Genomic DNA, 23,827 nt, shown 5'->3' on the forward strand with positions numbered 1-23,827 from the left:
GGGGGAAGATGTATTCATAATACATAATAATGGCACAAGTGGGAAAATTCAAATGAATGGAAAGTTTTGAACTCAAATGGGACAGTTGTTGTTTGGTCACAGTGTGCCGCTGTTTTCATTCCAAAGCATCACATGTTAATATGAATGTGCTTTTATACATGTATATCCTGTCTGTTATTTCTCTAGATCTGTAACTCTATACTTTTTGGGTATTCAGTCCTTTTATGTCACAAATACATTTTCCCCTTTAAATTCAGAGGTCCAAGTGTTGCTTCCGTTTTGTTTCTAATATTTTGTAAAAAGAAAATGGAGAAAAAAATCCCCAAACAAAGGGCCTGCAAACTTAAATTAAAATAAAAAAAACTGAGGCTTGAAATTCAGTTTTTTTGTTGTTGTTTGGACCCTCTGAAAACAAAAAGCTAAAAAATGGCAAAAAAAACAAAAAAAAAAAAACCACTCACTGGCAGTGTTTACTGTACCAAATTACATCATGCTAATATGAATGTAAATTTAAATGTAAAAAGAGGAAATAAAAAGAAAATCTTTTGATCTGGGACATTTATGCTTTGCGTCTTTCTTTTAATGAAAACATGTCTTCAAATTCACACCCCACATTTTTATTTAAATATATGTAAAAATCTGTAAACCAGTTGCCGGGTAACAATGACGCATCAGTGTAATTATCTTTTCTTAAGATAAGTAAAGAGTTTTTTTTGGTGGGGAGGTTTGGGGTCATTCAGTCACCAAATATCGGTATCTTATCTGGTCACCCTTGTCTGGTTGACCTCTGGTTGGACAGAAAACACACAAAGCAGCACATTAAAGTTTCAAATGAGAGTAGAAAACACTAATGTTTTCTAACATGCAATGTTTTTAAATGGTTGGTTGAGGTTAAGCTAGCAAGCCAACATCACATCACTGAGTTAGAACTTTATTTCACAGGTCAAGACTTTACTCTGTGTGTACAGAATGAATTATGAGATTCATTTTGATGTTCAATATCCTGTTGAATATCAAAGCTTGCTCTTTACAATGTAGCTTTGTAACATTAACAGTGGCACTTCGTCAAGACGGTGGACAATGGTACACAGAAATGAAATGGATTTGTGAATATTTGAAGTACGGTTCTGTTAAAGGACATGAGCAGCAAATGAATTGCCCAAAGAAGACGATTCTTTTGCCATCTTTCTTTAGTGTAAACCCAAATTAGTTGCTCTCCCAGCTAAAGCTAACAGCTAGTTCAATAGTGGCATACACCAAGGTGAAGTTCTGCTTTAAATCGTTGACTTGGTTCACATTTGGCAGTTGTTTACACAGAACCTGCTGTAAACAACTGCAAAAAATTGAGGTGGGAGGTGGAGCTTTACCAAACCCTTGGTAAAGCTCCATGTGAAGTCATGAAACATGACTATAGTAATGGTTTAGTTAAGAATAAATCTTAACATTACTGTTTTTTTCCACACTGATTCTATGCTGTCTTGACAGTGTAGAATGAGACAAAATTTACCCCAGTTTTAATGTTATTGGAAGGTTTATGTTTTGAAAAGAGAGTGGTAAGCTAAACGACTTTCAAAAAACAGCAAAAAAAAACAACACAACTCTGTCCAATAAACAAACTACAGACCCAATTATCAATGCTACAAGTCTACTGATATGCATAAAGTCTATGCACTGTGGAGAAAGATATTCTGAGACAGAAGATGCAAACATATTTCTGTTGCTGATTGTCATGCCTTCAGCACCTTCTCCTGAACTACTACAGTCAAACTCATTTATACGTGATTTTGTTGCATAGCACAGTATTTAGAAGAACCAAAGATGCTTCTTTTTTTTTCATAGGTCTCAGCTGCTGTCGTGAGAGAAGCCGTTCCTGCATGTTCACATCTGGTTTGATGTTTCAGCCGAGTACAGGACAGGAAAAGGCACTTCAAAGTGTGGATGCCCACTTCGATTTCCTGCCTGTTCTGCCTTAAGCCTTAAAAAATGAAAAGGTCTGGTGGACTCCCTGGAAAGCTTTGAGTCCTCCAATGGGAATCTGAAAGAGACAAAAGTTACAGGAGCATCATCATTAGTGGATAACTGCAAATAAAGCAGAAAGGTGTTTTAAAAGATTTATTTCATACTTTTAGAGTCTTACACACAGAAAAAAGGTCTTCTGAGCGGTGTGGCTTGGCTTCAACCCTCAATGGAGACCTCAGGAACAATGTTTCCATTCTGTGTTATTTCCACTGGAAGCTCCTGTACCACAGAGAATAAGTGAATTTTGGTGAGCCTGCTGTAAAACGCAAATACAGTTGAAACCAGAAGACTAAAAAGACATTAACCATTTTCCTCACTTTCTGAGGTTAAATTAGATTTTGTATTAGGTCAGTTAGAATTACTGGTAACACTTTATTTGACTGGGTGACACTGCCATGATCATGAAGGAGTCTTTATGAATGTCTATAACAGCTGTCATAAAGTGTCATTTGGTAAATAATGAGACTTTCAGTGCAAAGTTGCTCTAAAACTTGCCTTGAAAGTAAATTAAAAGGGGCAACTTTGCATTAAAAGTGTCATCATTTACCGAATGACACTTCCTGACAACATGGCAACCGATGAAGGCGGCGCTTTCAAGTATCCGGAAACTGTTAGCAAGGATGAGCCAGAATTATGCAGAAACTTATTTACCACTCCACCGAGCGGCACAGCCTCAACAGGAAGCGGCCCCTGACATGGAACATCACAGCCTCCGGATTTCGCTTCTTCTGACAGCACACCCAGACACTTTTGGTTGGCAGCAGCAATCTGGAAAAGAAGGGACACATGAAGTCCAAGGTCAGAGTGAGAACTTGACCATTTACACTTATTCTTCATATTTACCTCCTTAAAGATGTGTTCTGTTTTTGTTCCACTTAAACGTTTCCAATCAGCAAACACATTTTTATTTTTGAAAAAATAAATGATGATTTAATTTTTTAAACTCCAATAATGCATTCTACTGGCTTCCGCATTGATGTGGAGGAACTATTGACATCCTTCTTTGCAAAATTGTTTCAATTAATTCACATTTTATGGTTTTAAGCCCTGCTTCAGGTCATGCCATGGTGTCTCATGAGATTTAAGTCGGTATCTTGATAAGGCCACTGCAAACCTGTCTTGTTTTTAAGAGTGCACTTTCTGCTGTTTCTGCTGTCTCATTGTGCTGATGCAATTTCACATTAACTTGTTTTGCAGCTTGTGTGATGAGACTTACATGTTTTTTTTTTTGATTGGGGCATAATGTGTTGCTTTCTGAGTTTTTCCATGTTTAAAGTCTGGTTAAAGTCTGTTTTTGTAATTTCTCAATTCTACTAATTTGGCATTAATCAAGCCATTGTGTGGCTCATAAATGTAAGTAGTCATAGACAATTCAAAATTTAACAAGAGGGGAAATTGCATTTTTATGTAGGGTCACATTAATCAGATGTGTTGTTTCTTAATGAATAAAATTCTCTTTTTTTTAAAACAATTTAACTAACAATTTTATATCTAACAATATAAAATTGTTGGATGATATGAAACATTTACGTGTGGAAAAAAAACAAACAAATATTTTTTTTTTTTTTTTCTGGCATTATGAAACAAATGACTAAGAGTATTGCTGCCGTAGGAGTAAATGTAACATTAGCATATTTTCATATATAAATGCTGCAGTGCCCACCTCCCCTGCAGGAGCAGCAGAAACTGTTTCAGGATCTGCAGGAGCAGCATCCGTTGATTCTGACTGGATGGTAAAAGCGTCTCCTGTTTCCTCTGCTTCCTGAATGTCAAAAAAAGGAAGAAAGAAAAGGTCTCAAAATGTCCAGCTGCTAAGTTAACCTTGACATAAAAGCAGGGATCTACTGAGCAAGAAGCCCATTGTATTTGTCTCTCTCTCTTTTTTTTTACTTTTAGATGATTTTTGGACTATTTTTGCTCTGCTCTGAAAAACAATTAGAAGCTACTCAGAAATCAGACCATGAATAGCTGAAATTGTAAATAACTAAAACAGACAAGGTTGTAAATGTTCTACTGCTGTTTTCCCAACATATTCTTATAAACATAACAGTCAAGAACGACTATTGCAAAGTTATTCCAGTTATTCATGACCAACAAGCATAAAGTAAAGAGGACTTTGTGCAAATCCCACCTGCTGCACAACAGGAGACGTCGAAACATCCTTCGCTGTTGACACAGATTCAGTGGCAGGTAATTGTTGGAGCAGCAGTTCAGCAGTTCCCTGAGGGACAGAAGGAAAACATGAGAAGGGATTGTTTCCCATCTTCAAAACCTTACAGCAACCAAAAAGCAGTTGATTGTATTTTCATGGATTACCAAATGGAATAGAACGAAATGAAATGGTGTTTCCATGACCGAACGCTTGTTAGTTGAGAAATCATTTCCAAAACAACAGTAAATGCACATAAACAAAAACATGTTTTAATTGTGGTAATAGTGCATTATTTTAACAGTTTGAGGCAGTCTGTATGCAGCAGTCTGATTCTTCAGGTTTTATTGCTTTGGATGTGATGCTATGAACGCAGATTTGTGCTAATATTGTAAACCTCAATTGTCCAAGCTCAAGACCTTTAAGGGGATCCGGTCGCCAAGGTGACAGAGATGTTAGTTCAGATATTGACTGATTGAAGTCTTTAAAAGTCGGGAGGTCAGTATCCAAGCTCAGTGATGTCATAAAATTAGCAGCTCAGACATAAAAACAATATAATTTCTATCAAATTAACATTTCTTGACACGTGTTAATAAACTCTTGGCTGTACCTCTGCATGCTTAACAACAGGAGGCTCAGCTTCATCCAGAGGAGCTTCAGTGATTGTATTTAGCACCTGATGAGATAAAAGGCTGCCATGTTACAATTTAACAGAGCAACTGCATTTAGTAAAGTGTAATTATTAATAATGTTGTCGTTTCTGAAAGTGGAATAAACGATAAGGCTCTTACTGCTGGGATTTCCACAGGAGGGCTAGCAGCATCCTGATGCAGCCAGACAAAACACAGAGACGTCTGTTGTTGACTTTGAGGAAGTAGTTACAGTGACATAAAGAAACACTACATAATGAATCAATCATATGAGATTTACATAAAATTATTAACCTCTATGGCAGCAACAGGCTGGACACTGAGTGCAGCTGAGTCTTCCAGTTTTTCCTCCCCATCCTCAGGTGGCTCTGCAGGCTCCACTGTTTCTATGACAACCTCCACCTCTGATCCAGCGTCAGATTCGGTTTTTTCTGCAGCAAGTTCTACTTCAGCAGGACTTTGGTCACTGGTGAGATCTTCTGCCACTGGTTCTTCAGCTTGTTCCTTTACCGACTCTGATACGGTTACCTCTTCAGCAATGGACACTTCTAGTTCCTCCTTGGTCTCAGTGTCTTCTTCTGCCAGGGTCACATCTTTCTGAGATTCTGCCTCGCAGACATCCTGTGTCTGCAAAGTTACCACGACACAAAGCATGCAACATTAATCCAGAGAACAGAAATGGTCCTGAGGAATCCTGACTTTTCCTCATGGAGAAGAGTGGATTGCATTCCACTACCAGAACGTCTGGGGTCATAGAGAAACGTACCTGACCCATCTCTGTCTGTGTGTCTTCATTGTCTTCTGTCTAGATAAAATACAAAATACATTTTTAGTTAACCTTTTATAATAAGATGGATACATTTGAATAAATCCATGATTAGATTCACAGACAACTTAAAACAACTGAGTATGTGCTCAGGAAGAGCCAACTAAACACACCCGCATTAAAAGCTTAATGAATTTGCACCACCTTCACAACTCTTTTATAATAATAGGGACTTTTTTAGCAGCACTTCTAACACTTATCTAGTTTGTTCATGCTGATTTATTGGTAGCCTTGTGACAGAAAAGTGCCGGATTGCTGAATGAAGATCACACTACAGCCTTTGAGCCAGGTAGAAGATTGTATTTAGACTGATTTTTAATGCAACATCTTGTCTTGTTTTTCAGCCATTTTGTTGTAGAGTTACTGCTGTGTTGTTCAATTTTATTTATTTACACTTTACCTTTGTTATTCTATTTCTGTTTCTGTCATGCTTGCTCTACATTAGATTTGTCTTTCCTTAAATGTTTACTTACTCATGTTTATGCGATTTTTCATCCTTTTGCATTCAGTTTATTCTTTAATTGTCAGACGTCTGTTTAGCTCTTTCCAGGACATTATTACTCCTCCTCTGCTCCTCTTGTGCCATAGCTCTCTCCCTCAACTTGCCTCTCTTGTCTCCACCCACAGCTGCTTGTTAGTTAGCTGCTTATTTACTTGCAACTTACGTTTTTGCCATATTCTGTTTAGAGAAAAGAACAATTCCAAACAATATATACTTGCTCAGTCTTTTTCTGAACATACTGCCCTGAAACCCAAAATGCAGCATGCTGCAAATGCAACACTAAACCAGTTAGAGTACTGGGCTTGATTTTGTAATTTCTTTGAGAAATTAAAGGTGAATTTGCTTGAAGGGCAAAAAGAAGCATGTCTATCGTGTTGATTGGCAGCAACAATTGGTTCCCTACGGTTACTGCCGACGTCTTTCCGCCTTGGCATTGAGTTAAAACACACCTGTTTGCTCCAGTGCAGTGAGCTGCCAAAAGATCCTTACACGTACTGAAGATAAATTTAAAAATTGTTTCTTTAGGCAGCACCCGGTTGAAACCTTCACTCTAAAGTCCTGTGGAAGCAGCAAAGAGTCTTTTGCATGACTTTAGCTGTTACAAGGGTTGTCTGATTTGAGATTTGCTCTATAATGCATCAGGCCAAACAATAAAATATAAAATATAGAGCACAGTATTTTAACCCAGAATTTGTGGCTCTTTAGGAGGAGCTGATTTATAAAAATCCTCAGGCTGGCGTCAAAACCTGCTTCACTCAGACGCTTATCTGCCTCTGGCTTAAAACAAGAAGACATATGCTTGATTCAAGTTACATTCAGGGGCAAAGCAAAGTGTTTTAGGTAAAAATGAAAGTTTAAATCAGATTTACTTCAGCTTCTACAGCAGCCACCACTGGAGCCTCATCTGGGGTTGTAACCTGTGAAGAAGAAGAGGTGAAAAATTGTATTCTTACGTCAACAAAACGAAAGAACACCTAAAGATAAAGAGTGTTTCTTAACAAGCATGTTCAACAAAACTGCCTCATTCTCTGCAGCTTGCTTCTTGCCTACAAATTTAAAGGTCAAGTTTAGGAGGGACACCCACTGGGCTTTTAAAAATGTGCCCAAAGCGAAACGAGCTTCTAAACTACATTTTGTCAGCCTGGAGCCATTTAACAGAAAATAAATATCCCAGTGAGAGCCTGATCAGGTTTTCTCTGGCCATACCAGGAAATGTGTGCCAGAAGTAGCTTGTAAACTTGGGCTCACAGTTCTGCACTAACGCAAACAGCCAGTGAACGTTTTCTTTAGACGCTTTGTGTGTGATCAGCGCAACAGTTTGGAAAAAGGGGAGGAACGTCCTACGACCTGCATGAAAACCTCGCAACCAACTGGATGATTGGAAGCAGTTACTCCCTCTTTCTCTTCACTCCTCTGTATTTTCCAAGTCAGAGCTTTAAAACTGTCTTTGCCATCAACTCAGTTCTTCCATTTCAATAATCTTACAGCATATGTTATCCTCATTCATCACTCTGCATGATCATACGACGATCTAGATGTCCTGTAATGTACAATTTTTAAGACCTTTAAAAGTGTGAAATGCAGAAATCCAAAACATTTCTGGCATAACTTACAGAGAGGGTTGGTCTACTAATAAAATTATTTTTCTGCACTTCAAGTGTTGCCGCTGTCTTCACTTCACCTTAGGGATGTGTTAAATGCACGCCAGGGTTTGCCAGACTAAATCTGTAAATTACCTTTAATTAGGTCTCAACTTTGAACATTTGTTCATTAATTGCTTCCTCCATCACACCACTTCTTTTATTTGAAGACTACGACTTTTATTTTAGGTGCATTTCGCTCTTTGTTAAAACACAAACCTCACCGACTCCCGAGAAACTACAATAAACCAGCTTCAGCTGAGGAATTGTGCTCTATGACAGGAATACAAAGACCTTAAGCCGGGTTAGGAAACAGCCCTGTCAGAAACGCCTCTGTTCCAAATCCATGAAAACAAAAAAATCCTTCTGATTCCAGTTTACTGTAGTTTCTTTGGGGGTTCAAAAATAAAATATTTGTGTTAGTTAATTACTTCCAGCTCAGTTGTCATGAACAATAATAGAAGCTGGCTTAAAAAAGGGGATATTAGAAGTTTGCTAATAAAAGTTATTGTAAAGAGTGCTTGAAAGTGCTAATGGTAAGAAACCCAAGAGTGGAAAAGAAGTAGAGTCACGAGTCAGAGCTAATAAAAAAACAAAACAAGACGATAAACTTACATTTAAATACCTCAAAAATATTAAGCAAGCTAATCTTGCTTTATAAACTGTATTATTGACTAACCAAGTTATAAAATTGTATCAATAATGATCTTAAGAGGGAATTAGAAATCCTTAGATTTAATTTTTTTTTTATTTGCAGAAACCCATCCGACCTCCAAAGAACAAACATAAACGAAATGTCCTTAAATTCTCTGCACTTTTACAAGAATATGAGAAATTTTTAATATTAGGATGGTTGATAGCTTTTATTCCAATCACAGTCTGGAGAATGTAACCCACTCAGGTAGCTGGTATTGTTTTTAGAGAGTAATAACTAAAAATTGCCAGATGAGAAGAGAAGCCAGCCAGGCCTTTCAATTTCCTAATAGCCGTCGCCTAAATGATCACTGGGGCGGCATCCACTGTGCAGCCAAGTGTGTTGAGCCATACTGGCAATCACAGAGAGATGCTCATGAATATTGAAAACCTTCATACTTTGGTGATAAATAATTTAGCTTTACCTTGTGCCAGTTCTTTTTCTAAATGTAGGACAAGTTTACCGTATGAAATATCCTCCAAGTTGTCATGTATATAGACCAGCTTTCATCAAATCATTTAAATCTGCAAGTAAAGGCCTTCTCCAGAAAAAAAAAAAAAGGCAAAAAATAAACTTACAGTTAAGATAAAGAGAACTCCAGCTAAAATGTTGAAGTCAAGTTACAGGTAATATGATAAACAGAGAGCAAAAGGGATGGAAGAAAGTGATAAGGTGATCTTTAAGTCAGTTGTAGATAGTCTGCTAAACATGCACTCATGCAAAGCTATAGCTGAATACAGTACACACTCCCTCCAGCTACGACAACTAGAGGGACGCCATGTTCTGATCTACAGTAGATACACATGCAGCCTCTGTGAAATTTGTCTCAAACTGAAACTGTCATGAGCAAGTTCTAGACAAAGTTTGAAAAGAGAGGGAAGAATCATTTTGACTTTAAGACGGATGTAAAAATGACGTTGCCGAACATGGGAGTGAAGGATGCATGCAAATAGAGAATAGCAGTGAGAGACCAAACGGGGGAGGAGTGGCGAACAGAAGCACGGTAGGAAAAAGGTACAAAATGTTCAGCTCAAGCAGAAGCTCCATCTTTAGCTGCTTCAGGCAGCAGCGAACGGAAACACCCGACTCAGCAGCTGTGTCTAATCAAGAAGAGGCGTATGCTCACCTGAAACTCAGCGGCATCGAGAAAGAATCATTTTTTTCTCACCAACTTATGTCTGCACTGCTTCTGCGTTAAGCTTGTTCTCTGAGTTAAACTTTGGTAAAGCGCCACGCTCTTATGGGGATATTTTTGTCCAAACAATAGGTCAAATTGTTATTACCCTCTGGAATTAATAAGGTTTTCGTAAATGGGGTTTGAAAATCTCAGCAACTGTGAAAACTTCTGCAATTGGAAAAATGATTTGTGGCTTATTAGTTCATCTGTTGAAAAGAATTTGTGTCTGTAGAAACTATTTTAATTTGTGATTCATCTTTGTGCTGTTTGTCCAGACACAAAGTAGCATCTGTATTTGAAGCATCTGCCTTCTGCATCTTAATATTGAGTTTGAGCTTTTTAAATAATCTTAAACTGATCAGACAGGAACCAATCAAACTGGTCAATTAGAAGACTGATTGTTTTGTTGTATTGAAAGTTCTACTATAGTTCTGCTAAAGGTTTACCTATTCATACACTATTGCATGTGACAATTTCAACAAGCTTGCAAAGTTTTTCCATTCCAAAAATACATTATGTCAAACATACCTTTACTGGCCACATCATTAGGTACGCCGATTTGTTGACAAAAATAGCAAATCAGCCGGTCACAACCGTAACCACATCCTACTACCACTACTACTTCCTGAAGCCTAAATTTAACATCGGAATGGGGAAAGGAAAGGGATTTAACTAATCTCTTGGGTTTACAGAAAATGGTTCAGCAAATAAAATCTAATTTGCAAGCAGCAGTTCTGTTGACATCAGAGGTTAGAAGATGTGCAGGCTGCTTCGATACAGCAAAACAGAACAGAAATTATGGCTCAAACAAAGTTACAGCCATGGTGAGGTAAATATCAGCTTTGAACAAAAAGGATATTACAATTTAAAATTAAATAACTGAAAAAAGATTGGCGGCAACAAAGAAGATGGACGTGTTCAAAATGCTCAAGCTCCCCAAACCCCCCTTTTTACAAGATGACAGAGGAAACATGAAAGTTCACTGTATCTAGCATCATCAGTGATTTATATTTTTATAGAAAACCTGCAGGTATGATTTAGCAGATAAATCCAGAATACGCTTCCTGCAAGTGGGTAAAAGTAAAACGTCATCACACCCTTCTTGTCTATATATCAAAAAGCAAAATATGCATCTGTCTCTCATTCACCCACGAAAAATGTTCATTTTAAAGTTACTGTTAAATGGTGAAAACACCATTCACTGCTGCAGGCTGCAAACCTCTCCTTTATTTTCCCCCTGCTTCCTAAATGGAACATGTTGTTCTCCCTGCTTCACAGCCTCCATCATCTGCCTCCCTCCTCCACCGACCCTCCTGCTGCACGTTTGCCCTCTAATATTCTATAAACACCAAAACAATCCTTAGAGCATCTATGTGATAAAGCTTGTGTGCAATAAATGTCACAAAAGACCCAAAAGATACAGATATAGATACACGTATCTCTTTGGTATTTTGTTGTTCACCACCCATTTTCTTTTCTGCCCTCACATTTCAAGGTGACAGGCATATCGTATAGGCATTATAAATGAAAAAGTGATCATCATGTCTTCTAACTAAGATCTGATATGGGATTTGAGATGCAGGAAGTGAGACTCCATTGCTATTGGCTGTTAACCTTATTTGTTTGGTTCAAGTTCAGGATCTTAACAAGAAACAAAAATAATGATGAAAGAGCAGCTAAAGTGCAGAGAAAAACTTTCAAAGACTTTCAGAAAGTCTTGAGACCTGTTGATCAAGACAGAGAGGAAAACAAGTCAAGCTTCTTTGCAAGCAAAATATAATAACTGCCAAAGCAAAACAAAACGGAAATAAAGTAAATTGACAGAAAGCTGGCCTGACTATAATGCACCAGGAACATAATAACTGCCTGTCTATGTGTTAACACAAAGCATCTGACAGTCAGTCAAAATAACGAATAAAGGTCACCACACAGGAAGGACGACAAAAGTGTCCCATCTGGTTCCAAAATTTGGCTACTATTACATCTTGGTGCCAACCACCAGGCACACAACACTCAAACAGGATTTCTGATCAAACTGTCAGGTGCTGCTAATGGTTTCTAATGCATCTTCATGCTCTATTGGATGCTCGAGTAACTGCCTGTAGCACACCCTTAGAGAGTCTCCTCCAGATGTAAAGGTTTCTTCCAAATCGAATCACTTCAATAAATAGAACTTCTCTACATTTGTACCAAGTTACGTGCAAATCGGACCATTCCTTCAGAACTCGCAAATGAAAAAGAAATGATTTAATTACCTCAGAGACGGGCTCTGCTTCAGAAACAGGAACCTCGGCCTCTTTCGCCAGATCGGCTTCAACCGTAGAGGGCTCCGCTGGGGCACTACTTTCAGCTGGTGCTTCTTTGGCGACCCGTGCTGGACCTTCGACTTCATCCCCCACTCTGGATTCCACCTCCACAGTAGCCTGCTCCAACAGCACACCATCATCTGCTGCAGCTACCTCAACTACGAAGGCCTCTGCTGCTTCTTCTTTCACAACAGGCTGTGGTTCAAATTTTGGAGGCTCCACTGCAGGGGCGGAGATGGGAATGGCCTGTGGGGGCTTTTCTCGAGTGGGTGGTGAAATTTTAGCTGCTTTTTTGGGCGTTGCTGTAGGGGGCGCACTAATGGCAATCCCTGAGCTGGCTTTGATTGGTGGATTGGCTGCATGCTGATCCTCAAGTGCTCTCCTCTGGGCTTGCTGCAACAAGGAAAAACAGAAAAATGTATGCTCAAGATGAGTTTTGATCTTTATCGGCACAGATATATTCATTTTTATGCATTTTATAATGATGCAGCTATATAACTGTCCTCATATACTTGACTAACTATTAAGCTATTTCACATTTTGTCATGTTACAACCACAAAATCCAATCCATTCATTGGGATTTTAGGTGATGAACTAATATGAAGAACATGAAAATTGTGATAAAGAAACAAAATCATAGTTTTCAAAATTCTGACAACTCTAAAATAAAATCCACTCCAACTAGTAATTTAGTCTCAGCATAAATCAGAGAACATTACTGATCAAAAAGAGCCGTGAACGCCAAGGAACAGACAGGTCAGGGATGAAAATGTGCACAAGTTTCAAACAAAGTAGGTTATAAAACAATTTCCTAACAATTATTTGAAGCCTTTACCAATAATTTGTGTGAAAATAGAAAGAGTGTAACTGCAAATATAAAAAGACATGGCTGTCCACCTAAAATGACCGGCAAGCAATAATAAAGCATTCATCAATACAGCATCCAAGAGGTTCACAGTAAATACTGAGGACCTGCAAGCTGTCAACAGCACAACTATGAATCTGTCACACAGAATCCCAATAAAACCCACTAAAGTTTACAGTTGTAATGTAATATTACGGAAAACATTTACAGGTGGTAGTATTGTTTTTGCAAGGTTTTTCTAATGACAGGCCTGATACAATACCTCGTGGAATTTTAACTGGATTTTACTTTTAAATGCCCTTAAAAAGCTTAATGTTATTGGCGAACTGCAGCTCATTCTAGCGCCTGCAGGAATACCAGACATGTGCCAATACTTGCCACGTTCAACATATTTTTCAGCTTTGGACAAAACCCCCTCAGGCTTTGGTGGAGATTTTAGGAGGGCAGACCACTGGAGGGAGGGGGCAGCTGGGACTGGACCCAACAAGGCTAGTTAGATAATGGGAGCTAATTAGTTGAATCAGAACGGTCCTGACAGGTCTGGTGAAGCGGGAAGAGAAACCGTGCGAGTCAGCAGCACTGATGGGTGCCCTGCGGGGCAGACAGTGGGTCTAATCACTTCATAATCAGGTTATAATCACTCCCCAAAAATGCTTTTGTTAGGCCAACAGCCAGCTCAGCATTGCTAGACCTGTGGTGCAAGCCAAAAGTGGGGGTGTGTACGTCCTGTCCGTCCAACCACCGTCAAAACACGGCCCCTGTTGCTGATGTCCAAACAAAACTTGACATTAAGCAGCCCATGCTGGACTGGGAACAGGAGAAAGACAATTTATAAGGAGCCAAACTTATAGAACAGAAACAGACACACATCAGCCAGGGTTCTGGTTTCTCTAAGGTGATTAGTGATAACATAAAACTGAAGATGCCTTAAGGAGACAGTTTTATCTAAGTGTCAATAGTGGACTCTGAAAAGTAGCGAGATTGTGCACATTCCAGCCTGGCAAAACCTTTTCAGGCCATTCCTACAGTCAACACATCACCAAAACCAGCCCTGTGGTGCAGAGAGGAGCAGACTCCAGCCAAAGATGGAGGATTTGGGCAACAACAGAGCTAACCTGGGTTGTCTCATCTGCTGGAAAGCCTGGTAAAACATCTGTGGTTTATTATTTTACTTAACAGAGAGAATGCACATTGATAACAATTAAAAACACGTCCTAGCGTTAGCTAAAGGTTATATTTTGTCTGTTGTCCATAGACAGGTTTCAGGGGTTCTAATTGGTGATTGGCAAGGTCAATTAATGAATCAAAAACAAACAATTCTTTCCAAATCATTAAATGAGCCAAAGCAATGAACTGTAAACCAAACAGCACGTACATTTTTGGGGTTTACTAACAGTCAGTGATGACTGCTTTGAAGCATACATAAGGATAATCTTCTAATTTCTTCATTTTCCAATAGAATCCAAATTATCTCTATGAAGGAAACTACAACACATTTGTTTCTTACCTAAGGGTAACAGTTCCCAAGAAAACAACAAAGGGAAAATCATACTGCCTTAAAAGAGCCAGATAAGAGCATCTGTACTACAAAATCCAAAAGTCTAATTCTGACATTTAAAAGGCTTCTAAATCATGTGTTAAAGAAATATCCTTATAGTTACATAACAGGCAGGACAACATGCAAAAAGGAATGAAAAATGTTATGACACCAAAAGAGCAGCTAACAAAACTGGTGTTTTAATAGTTTCTTTAATTAATGACGCAAAATTGTTTAATTTCCTATTAACAGCAGAGTGGATTCCAGTCCACTGCTTCTTTTACAAAAAAAAAATATATATACCAAAACTTTTCCTTTGGGTAATAACAGTCTCGTCTCTCTTTTCTTTAGATGGTAAAAAGTTGTTATTTTGTTGGTTACATAATTAGCAAATATTTGCATGATAAATGTAAAAGAAAATGCTAAATGTCTGCATGTAAAATGATGTTCATGGTTTCAAAGTAAACCTTTGCCCTTGAAGGAAATGGAGCTTCTGTGTTACTTTCTCACTCACACAGATCTCCACTCTGCCACACCCACTCATTTCCCTTGAGCACTCCGCGTTCAAAAATAGTTCTACCCCAGACACAAGAGAAATAGAAAAGGAGATGGAATCGTATAAATTAGTGAGTTACTTATATTAAGACAAAGACATGGGTTCTGTGTTGGGTTGTTGCTGTTTTTTTTTTTTCTCACGTGTTTTAGAAAGTGCTGTCCAGTTGTAAAATAAAACAAAAATATATAATGATTGAATTACGTTAATCACTCTCAAAATGGTTGAATATGGCTATATTAGATTTTGAAAAATAAAATCCTCTTAGGTTAAGTTTGGTTATCTTGTTCAGTGGAATTCATGCATGTACATTATTTTTTTTTCCCACCTCTACCTTCTTTCTGCAGTTTTATGCTAAACCTGAAGGCTATTTTCACCTCAAAATAAGCCGTCAAACAGTCAGCATTGTTTGTGTTTTCATTCACTTATAATAAAAATTTCACGAGAAAAAAAGAAAAAAGAAAGAAACGCACAGTGTCACTACTCTAGCAGAGAAAATCTGTTTTGCTAAGAAAAAAAAAGTGCGCCTGTCATCACTCACCACCCTCCTCATGCGACGCTTGTTCTTCTTCCTCTTGCTTGGCATTTTGGGCGCGCTGCTGGAAAAAAAAAAACTCAAAAAGACTGAAAGGAGCGAAACGGGCAGCGAGAGCAATGTGGATGTTTATAAAAGCCTCCTATTTTCCCCCTTTTACCTTCGCGCCGAACCTATAGGCGGACTGGGATGGAAGATGGGAGGGGGAGCGTGTAAGAGGCAGAGAGCGACAGCTAAAAGACGCGCGCATGCGCACCACCGCTGCGTTACATGGCTAGATGAGCGCTGGACGACCTACCTACATTTTGGACGGTAAGTTGCGTTATGTAAGAGCTCCATCAAAGCACAGAGAGAAAGACAGAGAGGTCTACTGGCTTGGGACGCTTTTTTGGCTCGCATTTTTAGGTTTTCTGCTGCATTGTTGTTTTGTCAGCCAGATCATAAAAAAACTGCCCCGCTCAGTCAGAATCATGAGAAGACATCAACTGAACACATTCCTCCAGAGAAATTAGAATGTGCAACTACAAACAGAGTTTTGAATGGGTTGAAATCATAAAGCAAAAAGAATAGATGGCATTGTTTGATGCTGGGAACACAAAGAGAGAAAAGTCGCCCGCTGGACTGCAGAAGCTGTGAGGACCCATTGTCTGAAACTTCTTGGGCAGCAGGGAATGTATGCTTATTACATGAAATAAATACGCTTTTGTGTTGGCCACATTTATTGGCTTTTACTTAAAAGCCCTAAAATAAATGTATTTTGTATTGCAGTTATAATCTTTCTCTTAAGAAAAATTCAAAACCTGACTTTTAATCAAAGTATACGGTATACAGGGTGTTCAATTATTAGAACAATCCCTAATAAAAATTAATGTAATACAAGCCTATTTTATTTAAAATCTTAATTTTTATGGATGACTGTTGCTTCGCCAAGCCTTTCTCATCTGGATAAGGACCCGATTTTCTACCAGTAAACTGAAAATTGGTCACCAGCAGGATAAAAGTCTGATTATGGCCAAATCAACACAGATCTTATACTGGCAGAGCCAAAAATCTAACAAGGTTTGATAGCTAGAATTTCAACTCTGACACTATGCAACTGTAATAGAAGACTACTTTATCTGAAAGTTTTATTTTACACATCTTTACCGAGAGCATAGATAAACAATACATTTGTGGATTCTTTATTTCCCAGGTGTTGTTGGACGTAGTCATTTGATATTTATGCCATGTGGCAGTTTTGCCTGTGGGCTGGAAGCTTAATTTTCTCCTTCAGTGTCATTGAATGCATATTAGTTTTGTTCAGTGATTCCAACCTGAAGCTCTAGTTCAGGATGAACATTATGATCACTGGCTAACTGAAGAACAATTACATTTTTGCCCTGTCAGCTTTCTCTATTACAACTACAAATATTATAATAAAGTTGGTCCTATTATTCTGGCTTACATTTTAAGTTGTGCTTTATGTTGTTTAAACGTAAAATGTTATCTATGCAAATTCAGTCGATGTTTTGAAACGTGCACCAAGCTTTTGTGGATTTCCTCTTTCTTATTGATTCAGAAATATACATCTGGCCTTTGCAGATTCGCACAGATTCACTTCTTATAGCTTATATTTTGTGATGCAGTTACATGTTTTGGTGTCCTTTAAAGTATGCAAATGTAACCGGCCTGTAGTTCACCTCAAAATGCTGACGTGGATTGTTTTCTTTGCCAGGATGTGATCAATCATCGTTGGCTGTATTTTACTCAGCAGATAACATGTCAGCTTTGACAAGTAATCTGAAGTTTTTCCTTTTTTTTAAAGTATTCAAAAAAGTTAGTTAGGTTAGTCCTGTACCTCAGTCCTGTGAGCACACATCGACATGAAGGATAGAGAAAAGGAATCAGCTCAGCAGGTTTGTCAGGTTACATGGCCAACGGGTTAAATGCTGTGAAATCAAACAGCTAAAACAGAAGAGAAGCACAACAAAAGGCTTTAACAACCATTAAATACAAGGTGCCATAGCAATAAAAGTTTAATGTGCTTCTAAAACTTAATTGTTTATGATCATTTGTGATGGTAATTTACAAAATTATGATTTAAACATGTCATGAGTGAGAGCTTTAGTTCAGAAATTCGCGTGAATCTTGCACTCACTAATGAGTGTCTTGTTCATCAGTGGACAGATCATAAAGCATATGTGCTGGGAGGGCCAATGCTGAGCGATTTATCTTTTTATTTATGCATAAGTCTAGTGAAGTGATAAGACTGCTGTCAAACCAGAAACCTTTCAGCATTTTGGAGGACATTTAAAATAAAACAGTTTCTACAAATAACTGGATGGCTCTGGCAGACAGGAGGCACCAACCTGCCTGATTACTTGTGATAGAATGTGCACTGAAGCTGTCATAAGGTTAAAAGTCATTAATTTAAAGAGAAGAAATGTTGTCTGCCAAGTAACACCCATCCATGGTAACCTCCTCTGTCACATCAATCAGACACACATCCTGGGACAAAGCCACCATTATAAACTGGGATCTTTAAACATCCTTTCAGAACCAATCAAACTCCTTGGACCTTTTCACCTTTTGTCATGTTACAAACTCAACTTTCAATGTATTTTATTGACATTTTACATCATGGAGTTGCATGAAGTTGTGCATACTTTTAAATAATATCATAAATTTACATATTTATTTATTTGAGAGCGGTAAAAACACAGTTTAGCACTCACTAATGAGTAGCAATATATCACTTAACTATGCTTTTCTGTGTTATTTGTTCCTTTACTTGTAGCTTGTATAGAGTTGCTCTTGGAAATATTAATTTAAATATGGTGCAAATGTACTGTGTCTATTGTAAAGAGCCAGCTACTACTCAATATTTTATCATCAACAAGGAAGTTTAATAATAGCAAGACAATATGAATCTAGTCCACTCCCACAGCTCATTATTTTAATGTTTATAATTTTTTTTATTAGTGGCACAGTAGCCATCCACGCACAGCGTTGCATGCATGTGTAAAGAGTCACAGCTCTTTGGTGATACGAGCCAGACAAATATCACAGAGCAGTGAAAGACTCGCTGAGCACGTCATCTTCTGGAGTAAAACCAGGTATTAATATAACCAACCATGGATAAAGTTGTCAAAGTACAGATAAACACACTTAAACAAAATATTCCCTGAATATTTTCAGAAACTCTCTTGACCTCTTCCTCTCGATAATTGCACACACCGTACACAGACAAAAGTCAAATCCCGTTCATTCCTTTTCATATTGTCCTGTCTTCTGTTTGTCCACTCGGCCTCGGGCTTAGTTCTGCCTCTAAATCTGTTCCAGGATCCAGCATGTGAAGTTCAGACCATCTGAATGAGAATATGTTAGGAACTCAGCAGGACTTCTCTACCTAAAAGAAGAAACTAATTTCAGACTTTGTGTTCCTAAATGTTAACTCTACACCATTACATCATTTTTAATGTCCTGCGTGTTGAACAGCTTGATTGTTTTCAGGTTTTGTGACTTTAAAACCACAAACTTGGGAAAATGTAATTGTTATGTATATACACAAAGTTGAAGGAAAACCATGCAAGATGTTCTGAATGTTTTACAAATAAAATCTGAAGTTTGTCTTTCTTCCACGTGTTTGCAGTGCCTCCTACAGGGTGTATGGCAAACTGCATGTTACGTCTTATAGATTTATTTCAACAAGTCTTGTTATTTTTGCTCAAAGACCAAATTTGGAGTGGACTGGCTGTTCTCCCACCTGAGCTGTGGATCCCTGCAGAACCTCCAGAGTTTCCTTTGGCCTCTTTATTTTTTTCTCTGACTAAGGCTCTCCTGGTCTTTCAGTTTATGTAACTGAAAATCTCTTTTTGAGGTACCGTATTTTCCGCACTATAAGGCGCACCTAAAAAACTTCAATTTCCTCAAAAGCGACAGTGCGCCTAATAATCAGGTGCGCCTTTTATATGGACCAATATTGAGCCACAACAGGTCTAGCAACTACTGTAAGCAGCCGCTGACTTCATTTTCGCCCGTAGAAGAAGAAGCGCGCGGTGCATGCTGGGATAGTTGTCAGAACGCTGGTTTGTAATCTATTAATAAAGTTTGACTGAACTATCTACCTACCAACCGTCTAGAATCAGGTCGTCTGCAGGTCATTTAGCACCGCGTTCTCCACCAACATGCTGTGCGCGAACGGAGAAGGGTGACCATCATCCCACCACGCCCCAGTTGCGGAAGGCTCTCCTCGCGACCGCAGTCGGACTGTTTTGTTGACATTCTTTATGTCAACAAAGTGGCTTTAGACATTCATCCGGGGTGCTTCGGGGGCGGGGGAAGAGAGACAGGGACTGCGGCGGCAGCGTGTCGGTTGGTCTGTGTTACCCAGAAAGCAGTTGGGCACAATATCGCAACACCAACACCGTGAGTGAAACAATGACTGGGGCAGCCTACTATATAAAGTACTCGGGGACCACTTCTTTGTTATTACACATCCACATTTGTAGAGTACGGAACAATTCGCGTCCCTAACTGTAGTGTCTTTTCTGTGCGCCTTATATATGAAAAAAGTTTTAAAATAGGCCATTCATTGAAGGTGCGCCTTATAATCCGGTGCACCTTATAGTGCGGAAAATACGGTATTTAAAGCGTTGAGGTACTATTTAATAAATAACTGCTGCTTTAGACTTCTTCGCAGCCATTCCTAAACTTTCTGCTGTGTTTGGTCTTCATGATTCTGTTTGTTCACTAATATTTTGTAGCGAACCTCTGAGGGGGTTAATACACACGCACACCTTAATTGTAAAACATTTTTAACCTATGCCTCCTCTATCTCATAAAGTGTGTTTGAAATGTGACAAAATTTTGAAAATTTCAAGGTTTATGAATACATAGTAGTTTTTCTTCATTCTAATTTTTTCTTTTTCTTTCTTCCTTTTTTTTTAACCATACATTTAAAACCAGTCAGTTACTCAACCTTACAGCAAGCTGCTCCAAATAGTGTTACAATGTTTAATTGGTTAAATCAATACAGGCTGATTTACTCTAAAATGGGGTTATAAATAAAACTAACAAATTAAGAGTGTAAGGAGAAACCAAGAAAAAGAGAATGGAACTGAAAGGAGCACAGGTAAGAGTATCAGAATGAAGTGGGAGAAACATTTTGTAGGTAAAAATATGCTCTGTAAGCCCCACAAAAAAATAATTATGATGCTGTCTCCATATTAACAGTTGTCTTGTGTTCTTATACCTAAAAGAGCTAAAAAAAAAAAAGAAAAAGAAATCTGGAAGAAGGCAAACTTTAGGATCTTGTTTCCATACCATGGACCTTGCAGTTATCAGGCTCCTCTCCTGTGGAGACTTTTTAAAACGTTCCTGTCTAATAAAGCTCATAGTTAAAAACAGAGGAATGTTTGCCTGGTAGTTGGTGGGGGAGTAGAGGGAGGTGGCGTGAAAGGCCTGATGCAATGCTCTGCTTCTCTTATGCCTCATTGTGAGGGGTTAGGTTATCCTGGGCTGCTTCTGCAGATATGCTGCTGGGCTTAGGCTACTAGAGAATAAAATTATTACTTTTCCTCACTCTTCTACTTTCCCCTTCCACTACTCTCAAATTTGAGACATTTGCTGTTAATTCAACTGTTAACTTTTTGTTTTCTGTAAGTTTTTTTTTTTTTTTTCACTCCATAGTAGCTACATCTACTGTGGTGTTTTGTTTGGCATCGGCTGAGATAATGCTGCCAAAAACTAAACCCTCTTCCTCTCCTGCTGTTCACTTTTTTACTTGTCATTACTCCTACATCAGTTCTCCTGCTGGATTTATATACATCTTTCCCAGGGATCCCAATAAATGTGGAGGGTGCTGTAGTTACGATTCTCCTCTTTAGCTCATCCGATCTGCTAATGTACTATACTGATTGTTGTATATGGTTCATTTGAGTGGTTTATTTGAACTTTCAAACCCAGTTATTCAAGCAGATTACAAAATCAAAATATATAATGCAATTTACAAGTCAGATGATGTAAGTTTAACGCCATTTTCAACCAAGTTGCTGCCTCCAACAGCCTCCACACTATCACCTTTCTGAATCACATTTTCCTCCTGATAACCTCTGACACATTTCAGCAATAAACGCTTAATAGTACGGAACCAAATGTCCATACAAGGCCGGGTTTGGTCCAATCACGTGTTCCTGCTAGGATCATGTTCCCTGTGCAGAGGGTGACTCACAGCAGCCACAAGAACAATTTAAATGCAAAAGCTATATTTATCCTTATCGTACAGAGGTCTGCGCGGACCTATCAGTAGATAAGATCGTCATATAGTGACAGATTTCAAAATGAGGATTGTTGAAAAAGGCAGGTATGAAATAGAGAGCTGCCTGAAATGTGTTTTTAGAAAGCTAATGAGTTTAACAAAGAGAGAATTTTAAACTTTTTTTCTTTTTGCTGTCAATGATGCGATTCAATAAAGAATGGTTTGTATGTGCATGTACTGCCATCTGGTGTCCAGTTTGAACCAAACAACCTCAACCTCCACATTTTGCGTATGTAGAAATCTTGACATGTGGAAAGAGAAGTTCAGTTACACTCATTTTTTTTTTTTTTTTGCCTGAACATTTTAGGTCCTGGATTACAGATTTGGCAGCCCTGTGAACTTCCTTTTGAAGAGAACTGGCCAAATTATGACAATTTCTTTAAAATAAATAACAAGTGTGCTTAAAAGTGATTAGACACCCTATGCTGCAGTCCAAAACCCTTTAACATTTTAGAGCTTTAAAAAAAAAAAAAAAAAAAACTACTGACCTTTTCTGTTAATCAGAATAGAAGTTCTTTCGAATTTGAGTCACACAACACGTTCTGGTTCTGGTGGAGCTCCAGGTAACATTACTCACCTTCCAAAAGACAGGCAGTTTTACTGAGTAAAACAACAGCTGCACGTACAAAACACATCAACATGTATTTCATTGTACAAAAGCAAAATAAAGATGTGTATGTTTTTACAACATTGTATTTTTAAATGCTGGTGAGGAATTTACATGGCAACATCATGATTAACATTTATTCACATAGAAAAATATACATTGGAAATACTGAAGGATTTGCAGCTGTTATCTTATGAAAATATTTTTTTTATAATAGACAAAAATCTGTCCTCCTGCGTCCAGAGGATTTAAGTAGACCAGCTACAATAAATATTACTTATGTTTTTATCCCGTGGTAAGCTTCTTGCCATGTTTTAAGTTTTGCTGAACAATTCTTAAAGCAATATGTAAAGAACTTAAACACAGAAACAGCTTGTTTTACTTTTTCACATTTTCTTAAGCTTAAACTACAAACCTTAACATTATATTGGGATTGTACATGACAGACCATGATAAAGTTGTTCATAAGTAAGAATTATAAAGAACAAAATTCCTTAATTTTTTTTTTTTTTACAAGTAGCAACGGCATGCACTGCCCCTTTTTGAGACAAGAAAAATCCCCTTAATTTGTAGTTAAATTTTATACGTGTGGGATTTTATCACAGTATGGAGGCAGAATGGCCCAGTCAAAGTCCACAACCTAAATTCAATAGAAAATATGAATTTGGAAATTGATATTTGCAATTAGTCAGATTGTACCATCTACATCTAGTTTGACTGAGATTCACCGAGTATCCAAAGACATATGGCCAAAAATGTCTTCAGATATGCCAAGCTGGGAAATCAGAAAGAGCGGCAGCTGTAATTTTAGCAAAAGATGGTTCTGCAAAGAGTCATCTCAGCTTGACTGAATAGAAATACACACCACCCATTTTTAAATCTTATTTGTCACATATTTGATAAACCATTCGCCCACTCCCATTGTGCACCACTTTGTGTTGATCCATCCATCCATTCATCCATTGGGTAGAAGTTGAAGATTTTTCTGCAAGACACTGTATCTCCATTTGAAGCTGCACTTTCATACCACCAGGATAAAATTAAATTTCAATGCCAAAAAAATGCAGCTTAAATTATCTGTGCACATATTTGTGAATTGAACCAGATGGATGAATATTTCGCTCATGAAAGCCAACTGACATAATCTTCTGTTTATCACAGTATATTTGCTACATACAAGCAAACTGAAAAAAAAAATCTTTTTGTTCAAAATCTATCACAGTGCCAACAAGAAGTGCGTCAGTTAGGGAAAACATGCCTTTGGTTGCAGGAAGAAACTCTCTTTAGCCCATAATGTTGGGCACAAACTGAAACAAAGTCTTGAAAAGATTATGAACTCCATCAATACTACTTTTCCTACAGAGTGCTGGGCTCTTAATTTATTAAATACATTTAAAATAATAAGGTAAACTGAAAGCATAATGAGCAAATGTCTCACAATGACACAAAAATAAAATAGAAAAACAAA

General features: G+C 38.0%; 1 protein-coding gene across 3 annotated transcripts; it reads right to left on the minus strand.

Moving 5' to 3' along the window:
- Nucleotides 1-1,945: 1,945 nt before the first annotated feature.
- On the minus strand, nt 1,946-15,734 carry LOC106957348 (fibrous sheath CABYR-binding protein-like). 3 transcript variants are annotated; one of them, XR_001426934.1, is made up of 12 exons: nt 15,461-15,694; nt 11,913-12,356; nt 7,016-7,063; nt 5,585-5,623; nt 5,113-5,445; nt 4,960-4,992; nt 4,779-4,844; nt 4,151-4,240; nt 3,683-3,781; nt 2,671-2,787; nt 2,124-2,238; nt 1,946-2,035 (listed from the first exon to the last, which is right to left on the minus strand). XR_001426934.1 is itself a non-coding variant. In XM_015048650.1 (12 exons), the coding sequence occupies exons 1-11, from the start codon at nt 15,503-15,505 to the stop codon at nt 2,176-2,178; spliced, it is 1,377 nt and encodes a 458-aa protein (XP_014904136.1). In that variant the 5' UTR covers nt 15,506-15,734; the 3' UTR covers nt 1,946-2,035; nt 2,138-2,175. The 3 variants fall into 3 exon arrangements, 2 of the variants coding, with proteins under 2 accessions (XP_014904136.1, XP_014904135.1); XM_015048650.1 differs by having other exon boundaries at nt 2,138-2,238; nt 15,461-15,734; XM_015048649.1 differs by having other exon boundaries at nt 2,142-2,238; nt 15,461-15,686.
- Between the last annotated feature and the right edge of the window lie 8,093 nt (nt 15,735-23,827).

The sequence above is a fragment of the Poecilia latipinna genome, unplaced genomic scaffold (assembly GCF_001443285.1).
Source record: "Poecilia latipinna isolate Pla-1442-1.1 unplaced genomic scaffold, P_latipinna-1.0 Scaffold896, whole genome shotgun sequence".
NCBI classification, from domain to species: Eukaryota; Metazoa; Chordata; class Actinopteri; order Cyprinodontiformes; family Poeciliidae; genus Poecilia; species Poecilia latipinna.